The sequence below is a fragment of the Limanda limanda genome, chromosome 2 (assembly GCF_963576545.1).
Source record: "Limanda limanda chromosome 2, fLimLim1.1, whole genome shotgun sequence".
NCBI classification, from domain to species: domain Eukaryota; kingdom Metazoa; phylum Chordata; class Actinopteri; order Pleuronectiformes; family Pleuronectidae; genus Limanda; species Limanda limanda.
The window spans coordinates 25745407-25770853 of NC_083637.1; the positions used below are offsets into that span (position 1 = coordinate 25745407).

General features: G+C 40.8%; 1 protein-coding gene across 1 annotated transcript; it reads left to right on the forward strand.

The window, feature by feature from the left end:
* Position 1: 1 nt before the first annotated feature.
* On the forward strand, positions 2-1348 carry LOC133027461 (alpha-2C adrenergic receptor-like). Its single transcript, XM_061094473.1, has one exon. It carries the CDS (start codon positions 2-4, stop codon positions 1346-1348), a length of 1347 nt encoding a protein of 448 aa, XP_060950456.1.
* Positions 1349-25447: the final 24099 nt, after the last annotated feature.

The following is a 25447-nucleotide window of genomic DNA, read 5'->3' on the forward strand; positions in this document are numbered from 1 at the left end:
AATGAATTTCTTTAACAGCTCTAGCCTGGAGGACGGGATGGAGGCAGAAAACATCTCCTCTAATTCCACTTCTCAGAGCGAGTACAGCCAGCTGGCCATCTGGGGTCTGGCTGGACTGGTCAGCTTCCTCATTTTGTTTACAATAGTCGGGAACGTCTTGGTTGTCATCGCTGTGTTAACAAGCAGAGCACTAAAACCACCCCAGAACCTTTTCCTGGTATCCCTGGCCAGTGCTGACATACTGGTGGCCACCCTCGTCATTCCCTTCTCTTTGGCAAATGAACTCATGGGCTACTGGTTCTTTGGTAAAATCTGGTGTGACATCTACCTGGCCCTGGACGTTTTATTCTGCACCTCTTCTATTGTTCACCTGTGCGCCATTAGTCTGGACAGGTACTGGTCTGTGACACAGGCTTTAGAGTACAACCTGAAGAGGACACCTAAAAGAGTCAAAGGGATGATTGTGGTGGTGTGGTTGATCTCGGCTGTCATCTCCTTCCCACCGCTCATATCCATGGACAGGACCAGCAACGAGGCCAGTCCCCAGTGTATCCTGAACGACGAGACCTGGTATATCCTCTACTCCAGCATTGGATCATTCTTCGCCCCCTGCGTTATCATGATCCTGGTATATATCCGCATCTACCAGGTGGCAAAGACCAGGACCAGAACAATGTCAGAGAAGAAGAGGGATGTGGACTCCCCTCGGGAGAACGGGACGGACAAGGCTGAGCCAGGCGGGTCAGTGAAGTCCAACAGGGGCGGGAGCGTGAAGGACCAGGAACGTGAGAATGGGCACTGCCAGGAGCAGGCGGCTCAGTCCCCCCTACCCAACGAGCCGAAGCACGGGTCCACAGACCACGACGAGGACTTTGAAGACAGCAGCTCATCGGACGAGAAGCCTAAAAAAAATTCGACTTCCTCCAAACATCACCACGAAGACAGGAAAGACAGGAAGTCCAGCCGGAAGAGCAGCTCCGCCTCTAAATACTCCAGCAGAAAGTCGCGTGCCAGCTCCAAGTCCATGGAGCTGTTCTCGTCTCGCCGCAAACGCAGGAGCACCGTCAACCGAAAGAAAATCTCTGCCGCTAGGGAAAAGCGCTTCACCTTTGTCCTTGCTGTCGTCATGGGCGTATTCGTCCTGTGCTGGTTCCCCTTCTTCTTCTCCTACAGCCTGTACGGCATCTGCCGGGAGCCGTGCCAGATCCCGGAGACCCTCTTCAAGTTCTTTTTCTGGATTGGGTACGTTAACAGCTCTCTAAACCCGGTCATCTACACCATCTTCAACCAGGACTTCCGCAGAGCCTTCCAGAAGATCCTCTGCAAGTCGTGGAAACGCTCGTTCTGAGGGAGGCGGGGCTTCCTGCATGGCTGGATTTCTAAGAGACATCTTCTCCCTTCAGACGTGCATTTGATCTGTTCTGAGCTGTGTGATTAAGTGCTGGCCCGGGGTGTTCCCACACCTTTACTTTCAGGGACTGCACTTGAAATGAAGGGATGCTTCACGGATCAAAGTGTTGAAGGTACAGAAATGGTGTTTAAAGTACAAGGGTAAGAGCTGTGATCTTTTTCACAGAGGAGGCTTTCATCAAACGCCATTCAGGCTGCTAACGGACTCTGATGTGGGCTGCGCCTCATTCACCCTCCTCACTGACTATCTCTCCCCTCGTTTAATTACAATGCACTGACTCACAACAGCTGACTGCGATGCATGCACACCACAGTGGGCTGCACCCGCGGAACTGCACAGGAGGAGAGTGGTTTACAGAGACACTTAATTTATAATGTGACCTCATTCACCGACTATGATGCGAAAGGCCTTGACAATCTCCTCACAATCATTGTGTGAGGTGAGATAGAGGGATCACTCATCTCTCTCCGTCTCCTTCTCAGTTTTTCTCTACCTTTCTATTATGATTCAACATGAGGACCAATGGGACGAAGGGGCTTCTTGCTTACTGGTTCAGTAGCAAAACCGTTCTCACAAAAAAAAAAAAAAACTCATCCTCAAAAACTACAAAGTTATATTTCTGCTTCAGTGTTTTGTGTGAGGCTCAAGTGTCTAATGTGTGAACTGTGAGGAAAACTGTACATCGGGACTTGTGTATTTTTATTGTGAACTTGGACTGTGTCTGTATACGGTGGGATGTACAGTCGAGTGGCATCTCCAGCACCCTCCTCTCCACTTTGAGAAAATAGATGGAATACAGGAGTACCCTTGGGACAAATGTGTGTGCGTGTGTGTGTGGGTGTGTGTGTGTGTGTGTGTTTGTGTGTGTGTGTGTGAAAGGGAAAGGGAAAGAAAGGACAAAGTGAATTACATTGGAACTGTGTTGTGATAAAGCGAGACAAGAGAGTTAACCGCATCTTATCCCAACTGCCAGTTAGTGATTATGTGTGTGTGTGTGTGTGTGTGTGTGTGTGTGTGTGTGTGTGTGTGTGTGTGCGTGCGTGCGTGTGTGACCGTATGTGTGATTCTCCCTGGTCAAGGAAGGTCTTTCTTTTCTCCTCCATCCTATTTTCTGTCACATGTTCTTTCTCTCCCTCAAGCACTTAGCCACAGAAAAAAGCCAAACACCTTATTGCTCTGTTTTATTGTCTGCTGCTTGCACACACATTGGTATTATATCCATAAAGACATAAAAATGACTTATACAGTCAATATTTTCATCTTTACATTTCAAGCATTTACAGCCAGAAGGGCTAATGCTTTTTTTTTTCCTTGTGTAAATAAGTGAGAACACTACAGTATTATTGTGTGGCACCTCGTGACCACACACGTATCAACATGATAAAAACGTATTGTTTGTATAATGAACAACGCTCTGAAGAGTTTTCATGTGACACCGACCTCTGTCCTTTTCTAAAAGAACAAGTGTTTTCCTTTGAGCACATTGGAAAAGATCAAATAAAGAGATAACTGCTTTGCTCCTGTCCTTTATTTATTACCTTGATGTTGTCACTGCTGTGACTCAGAACAAAATGACTAAGGATCTTATTTTAGTATACGCACACATTTAAAGGTAGACTTCTTCAAAAGCTCATCTTTAAGCTTGAGAACTATGGCTATAATTACTTAAACTGTGAAGAAAATGGACAGGTTAAAATATATATGGAATCATTTTCAGCAGGAGGAAAAAAAAAATGAGTATGTTTTTTTGTTATTTTTAAGAGATTTGAAATGTTGCCTGAGGCATGAACTGTACTGGGGGATATTTTCCGGCCAGGAAACCAAGTTTTTTTAAGCTCCAAAACCAGTAATAAATTCATTCTTTGGGGTTCCTTTGCGAAAAATTGAAATAGATGTAATGATTTTGTCAAAATAAACGACAACCTCCAGCGCTCTGAATCAATTGTTACACCTTATCATCACATGTTGCTGTTGATAGAGCATGGGAACTCCTCAGCATGTGAGCTAATAAGTAAATCAATAAATAAGTCAATATACAGTAGGTTCAGTTTAGATGTCCGGGCTTCTTTCTCTCGGGGTGTCACATTTATGGATGTAAGCTTTACTTCACCCACTCAATAACAGTCTCAACAGATACAAAAACAGATCTGTGGTTCACATGCCTTGCAGGAAAACATATTTAACCATATCTGTTTAGATGTGATGTGTTAAATAAGACGCATATAGTGCATTCAGATATTTAGATAGTGAAAGGTGTTTATGACAGGGTGGTCTTCACGCAGGGCTATAAGGGAACAGTACGTCAGAGAGACGATACGGGTCGGAAACAACAGTATTATACGATCAATAATCAATCCATCCATTAAGAATTCCACTTATACTCTGAGGACCACAAGGGGTTTCAAGCCAATCATCAATAATGAGACCATTAATTAATCCCCATATTCTAACATAGACATGTTTTACTTCAGCTGGTGGTTACCTTCCTCCTGCTCGCCACCATCTAAATCGTTTTAACTCAATCAGTTGCGTTGTCATCCTTTGTTATTCTATTTGTATGATGATATACATCTTGAAATAAACTGTGGTGTCTGTGAAAGCAGTCTTTATTGATTGATTGTGGAAACCATCTAGTTCAAGTTTAAAAATGTGGTTTCTAAGTGATGATGGTCGGTGACCATAATGTTTCAGTTTCAGTCCAGTGCTCCGACAGTGGGCATGCATTTATAACTTTATAATGAATGAGGTTGGGTTTATTTTTATGCACAGATACTCTTACAGATGAGAATCCTTTTGAACTGAGGCTCAAAACAGAAATTACTCAGATAGCTTTGCTAAGCAGCTTCACAGACGGACTAAATTAAACTTCACAGGGCACACAATGTGATCAAAGTCAGACTCATGATCAAAACAAAGACGTGTGAGGCATATAGATGTTTGCTGGAGTGAATTTTCCCTCTCCCTTCACGCCTCTTACCTCATAATGGATATACCTGGATCCAAAAACGTATCATAAATCTTATATTGTCAGCCAAGACTTTGATTTGCTTTACCAAAGATGTACGCTGTTATTTGAAGGCAACGATTTTCTCCTGCTCAAAGACAGGTCCGGCTCCCCCGCTGTCTGACACTCTGTCGCTCATTTGTAAACAATATCTTTTCTCCTAGTGCACCATTTCAGATAACATCCAGAGATGACAGGATGCAGGACATTCTTGCAAAATGAAAATGGTCTCAGTCACTAGTGCCTCGCTACATTAGACATCCACATGAACTTTAGGTGATCCATAAGGAGAGGTCAGCTATGTCGGCTTTTAGTGTAAGTGTGTATATATGATTGCGCATTTACTCCGTGTGGGCATTGGAAAACACAACTCACCAAAGACCTTGTGAATCAATCAAAGGTCACACCTGAGTGAGAGTTTACCAGGAAGGCTGGAAAATTTATGTTGACCCAGACGACGGATCTAACCTCTCCTCTCTCTGCTCTCCTCACACTTATTTATTTATCCCCTGAAAGCCGAACAGCGTCGCCTCCATGACGAGGCGGAATGGATTCAAAGTGTGTTTATGGCTTGTTGTGTCAGCGGGTCATATCCTCCGGCTGCTGCCAGTGGTTTGCTCCTGTACCGCAGATCTGAGGCAAAAACCATCAAACGATCCTGAAAAATGCAGAGAGAAGCACTCAACACTGTCTCGCTTCACGTTTTCCATTTCAACTCGAGTCTTTGAAGACGCTCCTGAGGTTATTTGGCGAAAAAAATAACTAATTAGATGTTTTCTGTTTCATCTTCATAATGCATTTTATTTGAATTTACCTTATGTAATTGTGTAAAGGTAAAATTTCGGCAAGCTAAAACACATCCTCTAGCTCACCTCACCTGCATGAGTTTAAACTTGTTGATGCTCAGATCAGATGAGACAGGCCTTTTTAAAAAACAAAATGATAAAAGCGAAAATATATTCATGACCCAAGCTTCAACTGCATCCTTCCATAAATGTTTAAAGTCTGTAAATATGCTGTCTTCCTTTGTGGTGCATGGGCAACAATGACGCCTTCAACTCAGCCCGACCTCCCATATCCCGAGACTTCTCGACCTCCCTCACATATGTCAAAACTCATTTGAGGAAATGTTCAAAGAGAGCAGGGTGGGTGGGAGATACAGCATTACAAGACAGGACAGACAGTGAAGTATATCATGTTTATCCAGTATATTGTCATAAATTCTTCTAAAGCTTGTGAAGCCAAATCCTGTGAGGTATAATGCTCAAGTCTTGAATGTGGGAGGGATTGACCCTCACTGCAACGGACAGTATTTAGTTTGAATAGAAATATCCTTCTTTTGTTAGATCTGATCTCTGTGTGAACATTAGCATTTTTTTTTCTCCTCACACTACGTCTCATCTTATTCTTTATCTCGGTGTCATCGACCTGCAACCTGCATCTTCCTCCTCGCTCTCACTTTTGTGGAGGTTCCAAACTGGCTCAGTGTATATATATATATATATATATATATATATATATATATATATATATATATATATATATATATATATATATATATCATGTTCTTGAGAAATGCAGCAACAACAGAAACAAATAGACACATATGAAGCATATATATTACATACAGTGAGTACCCCCATTATTAGCTACATGTAGCCATTTCGATTGATTATACAATGCTACCAGAATAAATCTATATTTTTATATTTACAGCTGAATATTGTATGACATTATTTGTAGGACAAATTCAGTGGCCTCACTCTACAGAGCTTAATGGTCTTTTCTATGGTGGCTGAGAGAGGGCAGAGTGCTGCAGCCTAAAGCCGGGCATACACAGTGTGACTAATTCCACCTCTCCCTGTAAAAGTGTAGTAATCCCTTTATCTCCTTCTTTTTCTTTCTCGATGTGCAATTGCTTCCAGCCATAAACTACATCTATTACTATTGTGTTTGGCCTTTCCGTATAGACGCAGTGAGGGGAATGTTGCTGAGTTTAGTGGAATCGACTGCTGACTATGCTTCAACTTTGCACAAGCCTGAAGAGAACTCTCCAACATTTCTGACATGTCAGAAATTCAGAACATCCAACTACCTTAAGAAGCGTTTTCGAGCAAGTTCTCTAACTTTATAATCTCATAGATATCTCAGTTTTACTTTTACCTTTACTTTAAGCTCAGTGACTATATGAGTTTGTCTCTTGTAAATTTACAACTTTAATGTGGGAGGCTCAGAACGTTTACCCTTTGTAAATAGTCTTGATGAGTGTTCAGGAAACACACTTTGTTTCAGCAGAATAAAACATGCATTTAAGTCTTAAATTGCATAACAACCCCCCATATGCCATCATAACAATATCCCTTATCTAAAGTACAAAAACTCAAGCGGTTTCTCTGAGATAAAACTTAAAATACGCACACAGTTATACGGACCGAAGGATATTAGCATGAGAGATGAACAACAAAGATGAGACACTGAATGAAAACAGCAACAGGCACCTTTGGTCTGACAGTGAAAGATAAAGCGCCCTGTAATGGATTTCACAGAATGTCATGTTCATTCCTTTAAGCAGAGTCCGTGACTAACACCATGTAATTTGTCATGTTTTCTATCAGTGTTGCTGTTGTGCTACAATTCCAGAGGTGGTTTGCTGGCGGGCAAATACAAATGAGAAACTGTGATGTGAATACAAGAGCGTTTGATTGATAAAAAGAAAGTCCAGAAAGGATTATCTTTCAGCGCTGAGGAGACGAGTCAGAAGGTAGACGCGGCTCGCAGGAGACTCAGTTGCAGGAGAAAATCAATTGTTTAATCAATCAGTACGTCCTTTTATTTCTCCAGGGTTCTCCGTACCTCTGCAGGATGGAAGAGCGGAGGACTCCGTCTTGAGCACACCATCTGCCATCAGTCTCACCCTCTTTCACTCTCTACCCCTATCAATCTATCTCTTCTCTTCAGTGTGTGACAGCCGCCATCCATAATGTGAAACAGCCTCGGCTGCACTTGCATGATAGAGAAGCGGAGCGCACAGGCACACAAACACACACACACGTGCTGATGTAAATATGCGTCTTATTTGCCATTTCAGTGCACGGTTAGTTGACTCAGAGATACCTTCTAATAAAACCCCTGTTAATAAGATTTTCTTCAGCTGAATAAACTCTTGTTGGTTCCGTTAAATGCCTAAATTCAAGAAGAGATTTTGCCTTGAATTAATGCATTAAATGCACTTGTAGATTACATTTTCCTTTCGGTGGGTTTTTCACAGGGGAATAGCACTTTCTACTTCCTAACAGTGCTGCCAGATGGGCAGCTCTGATTGTTTTCCCTGTTTTAGCATTCACTAGTTGATCCCGAGTCACAACCGGAATTGAAGCCAACAAGTTGTATACACTTAAACTTAAATAGACACTTTTTTTCTTCAACTAGACATTCAAAAACTCTCAGGAGATTTTTGCACCTTCATAGCCAGAGTGGAAAGCTAATGGAGGAAGTGAATGAGGAACAATTATTTATTTACGGCTCCAAATGCTCTGTTCTTGTTTAATGTTGCATTTCGGTATCATGATGAAGAAAGTCTAAGTTAGGTCTAGTGGCTGCGTGAAGCTGCATGCAGGCACAGCATTGCTTCTAGCTAACGGCTGTATTAACATGCAATCATTGCTGATGATTAGCAGCTATGTTTGTGTTTACCATCAAAATTTAGCATGCTAACAGATTCTGATTAGCATAACACAATGTACACACGTAGAAGATTGGTTGACAATTTTTTATTGAATCTGTAAAGGCACTAGATAAAAAGATGAGAGGTGACCAAGGTCTTTACAATTTCATCTATCTGATAATTCCTGAAATCTATTTCCGTCTGTCTGTACGTGTTACGGGTATCTCACATGTGATGTGTATTATAAAGGACCCAAGGATGTGGAAGTGCGATTAGAACACAACAAACATAAAATAGAAATAAACTTTGAATAAACAGGCATTCACCACTCTGTAGTGGCGGCTGGGATTCATAAATGAAAGTGTTATTATTAGTTACGACAATAGTGCGTTTGAGGCAACTACATCCACCTCTCATTCTCCAGTTTGGGCTGCTGCCTATTGAGTCGGCCTTCACTGACCTGAACAGGGGAGCAGCTTTGTGCAACAGTGGTGGAGCAGCTTCCCGTTTCTGTAGACTGAGTCCTGCAGGAGATCTTTACTTGCTGCCGCTTGATTAATGCCGGTCACTTCTATAGTTTCAAAAAGAAAGCAACAGCAAGCATCACCACAGGCCAAGCTCAAACAGGCAGGTTTACAAAAAGGATTGCACTAGATCATCCAAATTCATACCCTTCATACATTTCATGGCAATTGGTCCAATAGTTGTAAATTTGGTTGTAAAACAGAAGTGACCCCCATTGGGATGCCAAGTAAGGAAACGTTAATGGATAACCAAAGTTGTTAAGATTCATCCTCTAAAAAACAATCAATGTCTGTACAGATGTAGAGATATCTCTGGATAAATGAAAAGTTTGAACTGCTGATGGCCTAACTGTGAGGATGTCAGATATCATAGTTTTAAAAAAACTCTGAAAAAGGCCATATCAACCTCATGGTGGCGCTAGAAGAAAAGTCAGCGTATCACCAACGTCAGTAGACTCCACTCAAGTGACGTCCACCACTGGTTTGTGAACTGCAATTTTGAAGCGTTTGGTTTGACATTTTGACCAGAAGTTACCATATTTGGTCACTTCCTGACTGAGAGCTTGAGTTAACTGCACGGTCACACCCAATGGATTTCAGGGATTTTCAATCATGTTGTATCCATGCTCCAATGCATACTTTACTCTAAATAGGATTATAAGTAACACAATGAGCATTATGCTGAAGAACACCTAAAACCAGCTAATCAAATCTGCAAGAAAATATTTACTTACATTACATTGGCTTCACTTTCAGGACCCAGAGTCTATTTTTATCCACAGTCTCTGAATTATGGTACACATTTTCATGGCCACTCTAAAGAGCTGTGCCCCTACAATTGCTAATACATCTAAAGTGTGAAGCCATGTGGTCGTTCAAATGTCTCTCCCAAGGACAAATTTCTCTCCAGACAAAAGCTCAGTATATAAGCAACAGTATTTGTCTTTGTCCTGAGCCATGAGTTTCATCACGGGCTGATTGTAGATCTATTTTTCATCAGAGCATTGCATTTAGAAATGTCTTTCTCTCATGCCACCTCCATCCAGCAACCACTCACCCTCAGGGTCAGTAGTTCATTCCTCACTCCTGTTCTCTATTCTGCTCGATTCATTCATCTCTTTGCCTTCCAAAACCATTCCTCTCTGTCTGTCAAAAAGAGGAAGATGCAAAAATGAAAAACACCTTGGATTTCCAAAGAGGGAAGCATGTCCACTGAAAATGATGAATGGATACAGAATAGTTCTGAAATTTGCATCTTATTTTGTACTGGAATCCTTTCTGCTGTCATGGGGGATTAAACACATGCATTCTCACATTCAAATCAAACTTGAAACTGCCACTTATATTATTTGCTATTTAATTATGAAACATTGGTGTGATAAGAATAACAGAATGTGACTAAAGTACTAGCCCAGGTTATTAGCTTACAAATTACAACTTTAATTAATTGTAAAAATGTCATTGCACCATATTACATGTTGCTTCCTGTCAAAAGAAGACATTTCTACCTACCTGCCTCATTACCTTTGCTGAAGCTGATATAGATGTGTTTAAAATCACTGCTGGTGTGAGGGATTGTTTAACAGCCTCAGGTAATTCGGTGGAGGCAATTATCAGTCTTGGTCTTAGGTGACTAAATTATACCATGCAGCTTTTGTTAAAAATAGCTTACACCAGACATTTCAGATTATCTCAGCAACTAGCTATGTCCACATTAAAACCCTAAAAGGGTAATTCTTCTCGAACTGGGCATCTGTGGAGGATAGATGAGGAGGAATGCCACGGAAACAAGTGAAGAAGATACAATACGTTATCTCTGTTTCTCCTCTGCACATAGTTTATGGCAGGATAACAATGAGATGTCACACTGCAACCATTTGGTGCTTCTAGATAGATAGATAGATAGATATATATATAGATAGATAGATAGATAGATAGATATATAGATAGATAGATAGATAGATAGATAGATAGATAGATAGATAGATAGATAGATAGATAGATAGATAGATAGATAGATAGATAGATAGATAGATAGATAGATAGATAGATAGATAGATAGATAGATAGATAGATAGATAGATAGATAGATAGATAGATAGATAGATAGATAGATAGATAGATAGATAGATAGATAGATAGATAGATAGATAGATAGATAGATAGATAGATAGATAGATAGATAGATAGATAGATAGATAGATAGATAGATAGATACTTTATTGATCCCAAGGGAAATTAAGGCAGTACATAGCTTCTCTCTAAAAACAAAGTGCAGCTGGCATTTTTCAGATACACACACTTACACACTAGGGGAGAAAAAATATAATTTAAGTCTGGATGCACAACCAAAACACAGAGAAAAGGATGTGTTTAGAAATGCTCTTGCTTAGCGTGGTCTTGCTCAGACAGTCTGAAAAGATCCAGGCCTTTAATATTTAAATATCAGCATTTGATTTTGGCTATTTAGCAGTGATCACATTAAAAGGTTTCTCAAACTGCAATGAGTGATATTATAAAATGTTCGAATTTGGCAAATGCTTTTATTCAAACCTTACACGCTCAGTCGGAGAGCTTGAAGTAGGATACTGTATGTGCTACATCTGTTCAATAAGACTAAGACTGCATCCATATCCTATGCAAACAGTATCTTCCAAGGCTATGGCCCTGTACAGACCTGGTATTTACATTCGTTCTCAGAGATCCCATCACAAGTGGACAGCTTTAAGTTCGTCTGTTCAAAAAAATGTTCTTCTGACCCTTGTGATAGGATCTCACTTCCCTGCTTCATAATATATAAACATGATTTGTGTTCCACAAGACCAAATGTTGTTTTTACCCAGTCTGAGTTTACACATGTATCTGACCCAGTGCCGCTGAATTTGAACACTTTAAGGACGCATTTGGGTGCCTTCAGTCCTGTAATTAACACTGACCACTTGTGATGGGATCAATTAGGAGAAGTTAATACCAGTACTGAACAATGTCTGGGGACTTAGAGCATATGTGTGTCAACCCTGTATCTTAAAAATGACTTTTCTACTCCTCCATTAGCTTTGCGCATAATGGGTTCCTCAAAAAGTGGTTAGTGTCCAAGAAGGTTTTTAATAATCTCATAATATTAATTCTAAATGAACCGCAGCTCAGTGGACAATGAACACAACGTATTTGTGAAATGTTAAACGCCTCCTCTCGTCCAGTGCTTGATGGGATTGACTCCTGCTCCCCGTGACCCGACCCATCCTAGCATATGCATACAGTATAATGGCACGCTGCTCAAATTGATGGCCTAATAGTATTCTGCGGGCACGCACCATCACACATATAAAACACCACATTTTGTATGAAAAAAAGATTGCATGAAATATGCAGTAATGAAATCAATCATGAATATTATGCAGAAAGTAAAATGAATAACAATCGCCTCATCCCAGTTGCCCTTTGCACTTAAATGAATCATGCATAGACAAATCCACTGAGGGAGCAGGAGTCAGTGAAGCAGGTGTGACAAAGTTGGAGATGTGACCTGAGTCACTGTGATGTTAGCCGGAAATGTTACATTATTCCATCCTGGAGCTGCTTCCGTCGCGGCAAAATCCCAATGCGAGCACAATTTTCTGCATTATGATTTTGCTTTTAGCATTTTTTCGGCACAGAACAGCTTATCAGAGATGAGAGTCATATCAACAGAATATTCAGCAGGTTCAGGGGGTTCGTCGCAAATAAACAGGGTAATAAGAAACACAGAGGGGTACACAAACTGGAATTACACTTAACTGTTCATGATTTCTCTGGTGGTATCCCAATTAGGTCTGCCATTTCTTATATATTGTCCAGATGTTGCTTGTAAAGAATATTACACATGGGAGCTTTCAATCCAGAGCCTAGATGTCTTTCCATTTCATATTACAAGCCTAATATATCATCTGCACGTTATTGATCAGTGTCAAACACTGTGTTCAACCGGTTACCAGCTGTTGAGTCACAACAATGCCATTTATCTGATACATATCATACATCAGGATACACATGATACAAGTGCACAGAACACTGTCCACGAGCAGAAAAGGCATAATCCCATCATCCCATAAACCCATTTCTGATTGGCATGCATAATTGCAAGTCGTCAGGTGCTCACTTTGAACACTTCAGAGTTAAATTTGAGGAGCGAGCAAGTGCATAAACATAGGCAAGTTCGCTTTTGTCTCAGCCCTGTGATCGCAATTGTGTACGCAAAGCAGAGATGCTCACTCGCCGCTCCCCTAACCCCCTTGTTAGTGGCAAGACCCAAGAATATGATGGACTGTGAGAAAAAAATAGGTATATTGAGTCAGCGACTTTTATAATGTAAAGTAAATAGTGCACAGACAACATGTAACCTATGGGGTCTTTTGACAGAGAAAGGGAGCATCAGCAACTCTCCGCACCTCGGTGTTGAGCCGTTGTGAGCTTGTAGGGAACGATGAGGTCATGTCCGTCTCAGCCCTGTGCTCGCAAAACCACAGCTGTGCATGCAGAGCAGAAATGCAGGCTTGTGAGTATGGTTTTGAGCTCGTAGATGTTGTGTGTATTTGTATCAAACGCACAGGAGTGATTTTTACCTGCGCAAATTTTGAGAGTATAAAAAACGCCATACACAACAATCTAGTAATTTGTGGTTAGCTGTGTTTACTTGATACAAATGATACATTAAACACACCTCTCATATCTATGTAATAACATGACATAGAGTTGATCTTCAGCTGAACTCATTATTCTTTATTTTTAATCCTAGGATCAAAAGTAGAAATCAGCCTGTGATCTTGGACTCAGACCGCAGCAATGAAGACAATTACAGTCCGTTTCACACTCTTATTCCGCATTACACATCTCAGGTAAAAAAAATTGTAATGTTAATGTTAATTATTAAAGATTAAGTAGTGATTTTACTACTGATGTTTGTGAAGAAAAAAATAAACATATTTTACATATAACACTCCACATGTCCAACAGGAAGTGTTTGAACTATAGACACAACTGAATAAAACGAGGAACCACACAAGATTGAATTTTAACATCTTTTTCCCTACATGTTTATGTAATTTTGTGAGTTCAGACTAGTATGTGTACTGGACTCAGTGGGAGCTGTGGTACTGAAGCTACTCTGCTGCTCTGCTTTTCCTGCCTCTAGTCTGCAGAGTCAATAATGCTTGATGTACAACTGTTTGAAGTAATTAGGATTTTCCTATTTTTCTGTGAGACCTTTCAGAGTTTTTTTTTAAAATAAATTTTGTTAGTCATATGAAATTAGTCATCAGCAGTGACTCAGTATTTAGACGATGAAGGTGATGAACTGACACATAAACTGTGAGCGTATATGGGCAGAGTAATGGGACCCAACAGAATGCAATAGGCTGGAGAGGGAGACATACTCTGCATGAGGGAGATAGCAGCCGCATAGAACCAGCCTGGTCATGCAGCCTGCTCTGTTTCTATGCTGACGCCAGAAAAGATAGCCTAACGCCATCCATTACTCTAATGTGAGAGGTCAAAGGTCAGGTCTCATAAACAGGGAAGACATGCAATAACCATCTTTATGAGGGTCACGATTGGATCACGATTGATTTCCTTGTCTTACTTTAGGTTGCTTCAAAGTTGTTTGTTTTATTGACAACAGATTGTCTGTGTGTACACACACAAACACACACACACGCACAGTCTGCGATTTTTACACTGCCACGGTGTACTGATTATGTTGGAGGTGGAAGCCAAAAAAGTCACACGTTCCCGTAGCGTGTCCCCCAGAGTAACGAGGCAGAGTGATATAAAAAAAGAGATGAAGCCTAGGCTGCAACACCTGAGGAGGTGAATTTTGTGTCCCCTGAGGTTTGGACCGTGGGACAAGTTTTGAAAAAATGGTTTGACAACAAAGTTGATGCCAAAAAATTAATCGCAGACCAGAAAAATAATAACGAAACAGGAGTAGGGCAACAAACACCAGATCTGGATGGATGAGAGACTGGCAGTTGTTATTTGACATTCATCATTAAGAGGAATTTGTTCAAGGAAAGAGGGAGAAAGTGATGGCGTCCACCAAGAACCGTCACCCAGAGGTAATTTATTACATAATTGTTAAGATGATATTTGCAATTTGTCTTTTGTGTCTTTTGTAATTAACGAGTGCAATTCAATCAGACCAAATTGTTTTTTAAATGAAAAACCGTTGCTTCTTGCAAAGGTTAATTAATTGGGCTAATTGATATAATTTGTAGGCCCAGAGGATGCAGGAGTGGAGAATGACCCGCAGATGACCTCTAAATACCAGTTGCCAGCGCCAGCCACACAGTCCACTTCCCAGTCCTCTTTCCTGGAGTCTGGAGTTGGAAAAAAATCAGCTGGCTCTCCTGGATGCAGGGAAGGGAATAGCGACAGGAATAGAAAACATTAATGAAAAACTGAAACAGTTATTGGATGTCCTTGCAAGTAAATAAATGCATGACTGAATGTGTGTTTGTTGTTTGATTCAGAAAATTATGATAAACCGACAAGACGCTGCATTTAGGTGCAGCAAGCCAGCACTGCAGGCCTGCCGGAAGGCCCCCTAATTGGCTGTGCGTCTGTTGTAGTGGTTCTGCTCCAGGTGGTAAGGATTTACCATGATCCATAGGTTGCCAGGATAATTCTGATCACCTTCTCAGGCGTATATAGGAGCTTGCTGCCAGCTGTGACCAAGCCCATCCAACGACCCTTGAGCGGCCCAGATGTGTGCGCTATCACGGCGCGTGTGTGGGCGTGGATGTCATTGTTTTTGACTGTATATCAATTTTTGCGACCAATAAATCTGTTAAAATCAAAGACAGATGCACAATTTCATGGCACTAGAAATTGTTGGGAGTGACAATCATAAGCCAATAAACAATTTAACGAAAGAAAAACTTCTACATTTCAATATGAAAATGATCATATACTCTATTAGTAAATTAAATGATTGTTGTTGTTAAGGCCTTTTTTTTTATTGAGATGAATGGCGTTTTACTATACCATGCATTTAGTTAAAAGGGTGAGGAGATTTTCAAGGACATCCTTTGTACATATGCATGGTCTCTGCGAACAAACTAAGATAAGACGATATTGATGAATCCAAGATTTTGGCGTCCAATGTTCGTCAAACGGTTTAAGCACAGATTTTGTGAGTTTGTGAATGAGGCCCATGTTGTTACTTCATTGCATAAGATCAGGTTCAGAAGACCGGCAACGAGGATTCATTTATTAAGAGATAGAGAGAGGAAGAAGTGGAAGCGGCAGTTCTAATAAACATGATGAATAGTTGTTTTGAAACTGTTGATGAAGCCATTAGGTTTGTGGTAAACAAGGCCTTTAAATATGTTCATCATTCATTGATGCAAGTGAGGATCTCCACGAAGAACTAAATTCGAACTCATGAATCCACACTTTAAGATGTCAGTAAAGGCATGTCAGTTCATTGGGTTCTATGCCAGACATGCATCCTGATTGAACACTTCAATGCATCTCTGTTCGGGTGTACTCGTGCAGCCCATATGTCCTACAATGCACATGAAGAGAGGCAGGAATGAGACTGAAAGACCTGTGTATGTGTGCAACATGAAACACAGACAACAAAAGAAGAGAGATGTACACATGTGTCAGCATGGAACTGGTATGTACAGGTTACTGAAATTGAGCTGGGGCGAGCAATGCAACATGAGCCATAAAGTTTGTATTTACTGCTCTCTGAGGATTACACGCGATAATCCTGCAGCTGAAGGTGCCTGCCACAAAACAATGTTTCTGTGTGCTCCTCGTGCAGCCTCTTAATGGAAGAGATAAAATAACCCGGTGCCTGCTGAGTTACAGGTGTTCCTCACACAGGGCCATATCTAAATGCGTTCCGGTGCAATGCAGCGTATAATCCTGCAGCGTGAGATGCCTTCGCTGCCCCCAAGGAAAAGAGATGAGGGATAATGGAATAGTAATGAAACCTGGCTGTTGGTCTGAGCACGTTGGAGGTCCATCCATTTCATGATGTAGACACCACGCAGAGTGATGGATGCACAGAGAATGCTCACACACAAGGGAGTGTATTACAGGAGCGATCACTGGGTGTATCTGCAGTTTCACATCAGCTACAAAGACAAAACACTGCATTTCCTATCTGAAATTCTGCTGCCTGACAACATCACATTATGGAAGTGTGAGTCTACAAGGACATAAAGATAAGCAACGGGGCGGAATAAATGGACATACGCAGCCAGAAGGTATGATGGTCTGGTGTGTCCAGCAGGAGATCTGATTCTGTCGATCAATATTTCCCAGTGAGCCGCAGAATCATTTCTCTCCTGGTGCTTCCCTCCGTTAGAGTAATGTTTTTTCCATCTGCACAGGTGCACAGCATGCCAAATGAAACCATCCCGTTGAACATCCTTCGCAGCAGACAGGGGAGCCCTGACAGTAGAAGACTCACGTTTTATAGAGGGAAGGAAACGGAAACAACTTTTAGTAGTGAAGAAATATTAAGAGGAAAAGGACAATACAACTGGAAGTGTTGAAGTTGAGGTGAGATAAAAGACCAAAAATGGGGTTTCAAAGTAAGAGAGAAAGGATAAGGTGATTTTACCGTTTCCTTGAGTCTATTTGTTCGGCTTGTTTAATTCTTAAACTCGAAAGCCCAGCATGATACACCTGCTTCAGCATTTCAACCCTGAGGATGACCAGTATGTGATGTTCTAACTCATTAAAACTACATGGCACAATGTTTTTTTCCCCATGTTGTAAATGCAGGGTAACAAGTTTTATAAATCTTTTCATGTATTGTATGATTTTAAGTGTTTTTTTGTCCAGCTTTATTCCCACCTGACAAATTCACAATGGAGACCTGGAAGGAAAAGATTCTGCTTAAAAACATTCAGAACGTTACCTCAGACCAGCCAGTCAAAAAAAGAAAATGGTCTCATATAGATACTGTAAAATTTAAGGATTGAACTGAGACCCCAGTGAACCTTATGTTGTTATTTTTCTGTATAGGAAGACTCTCAGGTTTTCACTGTGTGTAGAGGCGATCATAAATAACCGGGGGCTTCTTTTCTCTGTGTATTTACGAGAGTTGACAGCGCCTTGTGCTCTTGTCTCTGCTTGTTTAGAGCAGCTTTATGGGTGTACTCACCATGGGCTACAGGTCCAGAGAGGACTGTGCCTCAGTTGGTGAATGATAGCTGCCCTGGAAACAAACAACAGATCAGGCTCAGAAGAAGGAAATAATCTGTCGTCCATAAACCCAAGTAGAAACTGTGTGGGAATCACAACACTAAGTCTTCCACTATTAACAGTACAAATATGTGATTTATCTGTAAAATGAATTATTGTATATCTTTGTGTTATAATTTATTTTTTTCATTAACCTGCATATTTATAGAAAATACCTACTATCTGGAGCCATTCCCTGTTGATATTGTTGCTACTTGTGCTCATTACATTACATTACCTATCATTTAGCTAAAGCTTTTATCCAAAGGGACTTCCAATAAGTGCATTCAAGGGGGTACAAACCCAGAACAGCAAGAATCAAGTAAGTACATTAGCTTAAAAGAAAAGCCAAACTACAAAGTGCTACATGTAAGTGCAATTTAACTTAATTTATGATTTAATTTAGTTGACAATGGTTATTACACCATCATCTTCTGATGGGCCTGCGGCGGAAGACGTGTCGACCTTCTGCTGTCCTGATGTCAATGAGGAGCTCGTTCCACCATTTCGGGGCCAGGACAGCAAACAGATTTTGTTGAGTGGCTAGGTGTCCCTCACAGTGAGAGAGCAGCAAGCTGATTGGCTGATGCAGAGCGGAGTGGACGGGCTGGGGTGTAAATGTATAACCATGTCCTGGATGTTGGGCACGATCCGTTTGCAGCACGGTATGCAAGTTCAAATGTCTTAAAGCGGATGCGGGCCTACACTGGTAACTGAGCAGAGTGGAGTAATGTGAGTGAAGCTGCAGAGGTTGGATGGCACCAGCAGGCAGACCATTCAGGAGGGAGTTACAATAGTCTAGGCATGAGATGGCTAGAGCCTGGACCAGAACCTGTGCCGCCTTCTGAGTGAGAAGGAGATGTATCCTTCTCAGTTCCTTGAGGTCTGGGTGGGGGCTGGCATAGAGCCCTTCCCTGGAAGTAGCTCGGTCTTTCAGCTCACAATTTCCATTTCCTGTTTTGTAAATGTAATTTAGCTTTATTATTAACAATAAAAAGGTGATCTGTGTCCAGCAGTGTGTCCCAACATTTGTTGGGGTAGTTTGTTACTTTAGAATAGTTTGTGTAGTAGTCATCATAGAATGTCCAACATCAGTATTAAATGCATATTTTGGTTGCTTGTGTTTAAATCCTCTTCACATTTGTGTCACTGGAGGCAAATAGAGGTGATGCTGCCCATGTGTTCTCATGATGAGTTACAGAAAAAAGGGATGAAAGTGCACATGCGAATTTGTGCATTTACACTTCTATCAGTGTTGTTCCTCTTCTCAGTATCACTTTCACTCTCTCATCTCTCTGTCTGTGTGACTCTCTGCAAGGTCACTTCCTCTTTACTTCGGAGAGCTACAGTGTCTCACTCGCCTCTCCACCTCCACAAGTGATGGGATCAATACCACTCCTGGCTCAACAGTACGATGTCTCTTGGCTAATTAGCACTGAGCCTCAGAACTGTCTACGTCCGACTTTCCAACAACAAGCTCTTTCCAATTTGGGCTTCAATGTCACAATGGACAGCAAGTGAAGCTTAAAAATAAAATTTACAATCAAAACTACAAATTGACTCGTGACAGAAAAGTGATGCACCTGCTGTTACAGAAACTATACATATTTACTCCAAATTAATTATACTACTGAATTTTACTACTGTACTGTATTTAAAAAAAACTAATTGTATCAATGTTTCCGCTTTATGTAAAAACAAAAAGAAGGTAAATACTTTCATCGGGGTCTGCACGACGAAGTTGGCACAACATCTTTTAAGTTACTAAACGATTGCAATCAGGCTAAGTGGTCACACGAAGCTTGTTATCAACTCGATGAGTCAACCCAGATTGGCCTCATCAAGAACTGAGCGTTTGCATATTAATATTTACTGCGTATGACCAATCACCGACATGAACAAGTCAACTGGCAGATGAGCCAGTCACATGGTAAATCTGTGAACTATCTTTCTCCCATTCCAGATAAACATTTCATTCTATAGAATAAACCTACTTTAACCCAGTCCATCGTTATCAGTAACTCCCAGAAGTAAAGAGATGTAGATCAATGCAGACAGTCTGTGGTACTGTGAGCACATTGCTCCTATGTGTCAGGTTGGTTATAAACGGCTCCAGCAGCTGACAAAGGTTTATCATTCCCTCTGATGAGGATCTCTAAGATAACCATCAGAGAAGGCAAAAGGATTTTGTCGGTCTCTGAAGACCCTTGTCTTCAGAGACCCTCTAACAATCAACACTGAGCTCTAAAGGATCCTCTTTATTATTCTTTTGCTCCACAGGATCTGATAAGAACGATGATGTCATGTTTCAAAGGAATTGATTGGTCAGTGGGCGGTGCTTTTATACTGCCTGATCTTTTTTCTCCAACTTAACCTGCTTCGGAGCATACGAGTTACCATGTTACCTCGGTGATTTACCCCAATGCCAAATTAACAAGATTGTTATGACTGAAAACCCTGAAGTAAACCTGAAGTTAACCTTATAACCGCAAAGCTTCGTGGAATCCTCGACTTCACTGAAACCATGCTTGGCTTACACAGAACCTTACTAAAACCACAGGCATTAAGCTGTGTCTCTATTGCCTGTGGTTTTAGTAAGGTCCATAAGTCTCAACTGGTACCATAAGATGAGTTCATGAATGTGCCATATCATTTCACATGAATTCACAGCAATGGATGCATACGAGGACCAAAGCCCAGAAGCACCAATGCAAACACACAGACAAACGTGCACATTTAAGATTTGAATCACATAATTAGAAAAAAAAATCATATGTAAGCAAAAGGCTCTACAAATGTGCTTTTGCAAATATGAAAAGCCCACTTGAAATACAATCAGAGTAAAAGCATGTTAGCGTGTTTTTTGCAGGAACTAGTGTGTGTACATGTCAGCATGAAAGAGGTACAGGACATAAGAAAATATTGATTTAGAAGCTGTGAAGCAAATCCCTGTTATTCCAACTTATAATAACATAATCAACCCGTTTTGGATAAAAGGCTCTAAGTGATGCTGGCATTCGTACGCGCACACACACTCACATGCACACACACAAGCACAAGCACAAGCACACGCACACGCACACGCACACGCACACACCAATATCTGGACCTCTCCAGATTCAGCATTTCTGCTATAGGCTGCTGCTCCTCTACACAAAGACAACATGTATGCTGGTCTGGGAGTGAATGCTGATTGAATCCATGTTTGTGGATTTTTTGCCCGGTGGAAAAGGGGCCAAGTCATTATATAGTGATAACAACAAAGAATATTGTTTTCCATTTCTGCGAATAGATTCCTCTAAATCCTTTGAGTTGACCCTTTACATGTAGTATATGCAGTGAACTGTGCTGTGATATGGTAATGATGCAAAGAGAGAAAGAACATCACAGGATATGGAGCCATAATGTTTTTGCACTACGTCAGATCCCAGAAGAGCCTCGATAAACCCTTATAACATATAGGCAGCTGTAGATGATCTAATAAGATTTTACCCTTATGATAGTATATAGACATACATATTGTAAATGTATTGTTATGTAATGTAATGTAATATACAAAAAAAATCTAAATAAGACTAATGCAGAGTGTGGTGGATTTATAAAATAGGTTAAAATTGAGTGTTGACATTTTTTACATGTACCTCTGAGCACGAGGAGGAGCAGCAAGTGGATCACGGAATACATTGGTTGAAAAAACACAAAATGCCCACATGGGGCACACATGAAGAAGACCATCAGTCACCATCAGTCCCCACCAGTCCCCACAAGTATGCGTACAGACAGAACTGCTCTACAAAATGTGACATCTCATCTGAGGTTCACTTGGCCCTTGCTCACCTGTCGAACAAGGATCCCCAGAGACTGCTCCTCTTGGACCTTAGTTCCACTTTGATCAAAGATTTAATAAAGAGGAATAGAATAGAAAGAGGTTGAAGTCTGTTCGACTCTGTATCTCATCCCATCATCCTCCAGGGATGGGTCCAGAGCCCTCTACTGTACAAACCGCTGACCTACGACTGCTAATCCAAGCACAAGCCACAACAAGTGGAAAAGCAGTAAACAATCTCTGCATCATTGTTAAGAAACCACAGCAGATGGATGTGGAATTAAAAAAAAGACGGGCACCAATATCTCATAACCTCACCTGGGACAGCAAAACAATAACAGTCATGTATACAAACAAAGGTCCCGACTTCTTGAGGATGCCTTGGCACCTCCATCCTTACTTGCCTCTACAGGTTTGTGGTGGAGACCATCCTCACTTCCTGCATCATGTGTGGTACAGTCAGTGCTCTGCTGCAGACATGCCGGCACTGTAGTGGGTGGTACAGACAGCTCAGAGGCTCATTGGCAGCAGCTTGCACACCATCAGAGACATTTACAGGAGGTGCAGGAAAAAGGCGTCTCGCGGGAGGAACTGTTCCCACCCTGCCAACAAACTGAGCCACCCCCATCAGGCAGAAGGCTACGAAGCATCAAGGTCAGAACCACCCGAGTGAAAAACAGCTTCTTCCCGGATGCTGTGAGACTGATAAATTGTTGCATTCCAATGAACAGTAGCTGCGGATATTACTTTTAAAGGGCAAAGCTGTAATTACACTCTGATAAATTCTGCAATTTAAGACAGTTTCCTGTGTTGATATCAGGGCATTTGATGAATTTGAGCCCAGCTAGTCTTGTTAATATGGTTATTATTAATGGTGTTTTTCTGTGTGCTTTCTCCTTGATTTTAACATTGCTATCACCTGAACCAGGGCCTAATTTTGTTCCCTTTTATGTGCAACATATTCTTGAAGGATAATAAAAAATCCTCGTTCCTTATCCCCGTCCTTGAATTCTTGAAGGTTTCAGACAAGTAGTCATGAAGGATTTATCCTTTGTCCTTATACATCAAATCCTCTCTTACTGCTGAAGTGGTTTTTCTTTGGGTACTTGGGGGCAAGTTGTAAACTAAATTTTAACATCATTACTTTATTAATTTATTCAGGAAAAAAGCACAGTAAACTGGTCTACATCATAGATTCTATATAAATATGGACGATGTCACATCTCCCTAAAAGTGATGCCAAATCACGTAGATCGCCACCTGGTGGATTGTTGCAGTATAAATCACACCTCCTTCAGATTTTTCTCAAATATGGTGTATTTTTTTTCAATGGCTCTTATCACACTGAAGTTTGTTCAAGTGCAAAATGTTCAGTTACATTTTTTTTAATTAATTTATTATTTTATGTTATAAAAAACGGTATAATTGACAGCTGAAACACTCGCAATTCGTCAAGTGTGTGTATTGGTGTGATTTTGATTCCACGATCACTACTGCGCCACATCCAGCTCCAAATAAGCAAGATGCCAGTGCCTGTGTCACTTCATTTCTGGACAGTGGAATATGTCTTTTATATATATATCTTTATGTACAGTTTATGGTCTATATACACACTTATGAAGAGGAACATTAGCCTTTATTGTATTTCTGACCACCTGATGAATAAAAGCTCTGAATCTTATATTGCATAACAATGTGCTAAATGATTGCAGTAAACTGAACCAGTCCAGTTGTGAGTCATCAAACAGAAACAATGAGCAGAAAGACACTAATTTGATAGGTAGAGCTGATAAAAACTGCTGGGTTGGGTGCATACTTTGTGTTTTCTCGTTATTATGAGTGGTTCATTTTAAATTGCACATATTTATATGACTGATTGTTAATATAAAAAAATCCATTACTGCAGCTGAACAGAAAAGACATTTACTTTGGCAAGGGCGTTCGTCTCCAAATCTATAATGTTCAATTCCCAAGGCAGTTTATATGGAGTTATGTGGAAAAGGCTCCTGGTTGAAACCCAAACACTCAGAAGAAGATGAAAGTTTATTAACATGCTAGTTGTGTCATGCTGTGGTGAAACATGCCAAGTCAATGCCAATTAGTCAAGGACTGAGTTAGGGAGACAGAGGGGCAGCCGAGAAGGAAAATACTCTCAATGAACACCTCAGAATTTACACTGCTGGTGGTTGCATTGTTAAAAAAAATCCCTTGGACTGTTATTTTGGAGAGTAATTCCCCCTGAATTTTCTACAACACTATCACAGAAATAACTGTTGTAGGGGCATCACAAAACCTATATTAGTTGCCACAGTCAGAAAGAATCCTTCTGTTTTATCTGAATTTGCATATGTTTACTATGGGATCCTTGAAAGCAAAATATAACACAGCTATAGTTACCGCGATGCCACTTATCCACATAAATGGCTCATTCTGAAGGATCCTATTTCCGCAATGGGATAATTGTACTGATGCATAATGTATAAAGTCATTAAGAAAAGCAAAGGGAGCTGAAGTCGGCATACATCAGTATTAAGAATCACGGCAGACATGGGTGCAAAAGGAAAATAAACCAAGCCCGGAGGCAATATACAGCATCGCACAACAGGCTGCTGACCTTCAAAACAACACAACTGTCACCACCTTGTCAAAGCTGGAGTGTGTGTGCATGTGTGTGCAGAGTTGCCCTTTGAGGTAATTGTCATCAGAGTGTCCAGCACTGTCACTGGTCAGGCTCAAAACACCATGCAATATCAGGACCTCTTGGGTCCGTCAGATATGATCAGTCCACGTAGAGTACACACGACAACATACAAGACAATGCATGCACACTGCATGTTGGGTCAACCGTCGATTTATCTGTTGACGGATAAAATGTTTCACCTCTCACACACGTATCAGTATCGCTGTTTATGTTTGCAGATATAGTCACCTATTTTACAGGTTAGACAATGCAGAAAATGTTATGTTAACATTTATTTTTCATAATTAAGTTCTATATTTTGGTTGTATTTATTGATCACCATTTTGTCCGTCCTTTGAGCCAGGTCGTGACAGAGCACAACTTGGCTCAAAGGATGGATAAAATGTGGAGACCACAGGTAAAATACATTTATTTCAAAAAAATGGATCAGTGGTGTGTGTATGTACAGGTAAAGGAAACACAAAATAACTCTAAGAAGGTCCAATCAAAGCATGTTACCCAAGGAGGAGAGAGAAACTGACTGCTTAGCAACTGCAGTCAAACCAACTAAGACACCATTAAATCGCCCTCATGAACCACTCCTTATTTATAGTCATTCATAAAAAGTTCATGATTAAACTTTGAAATATCAAGCCTCAGTTACATTTCTTTGTCATAAGGAACAATTTTATATATGTATTTGAAATGTGCAGATTGGCTGTGACGTCGTCCTAATCCACTCGATGCTTGACTCATCCACCCATCACGCCGTCCCTCCCAATGAAATATTTTCTCCAATTTAGAAACCTGAACCTATATGAACATTCCACTCCAACTCTACTGGTGAACATATGGTAACATATCACACTTACACCCTGGCCACACTGCCTGTGTGCCTGCAGCAGAGCTGCTTTTTGAGGTTTCTGGTTTGATCACTATATAAACTTGAATAAAAGCACGTCTATGTATGCAACTAAATGTCAGGACTCTACAGTATGAAGCCGTGCATCTTCTCGGTCATGCAATAACTATCAAAACTATGTTAAAACAAATGAAAGAATTCAATTGAGAGAAATGTGAGGGTGCAGAAAGTGGATT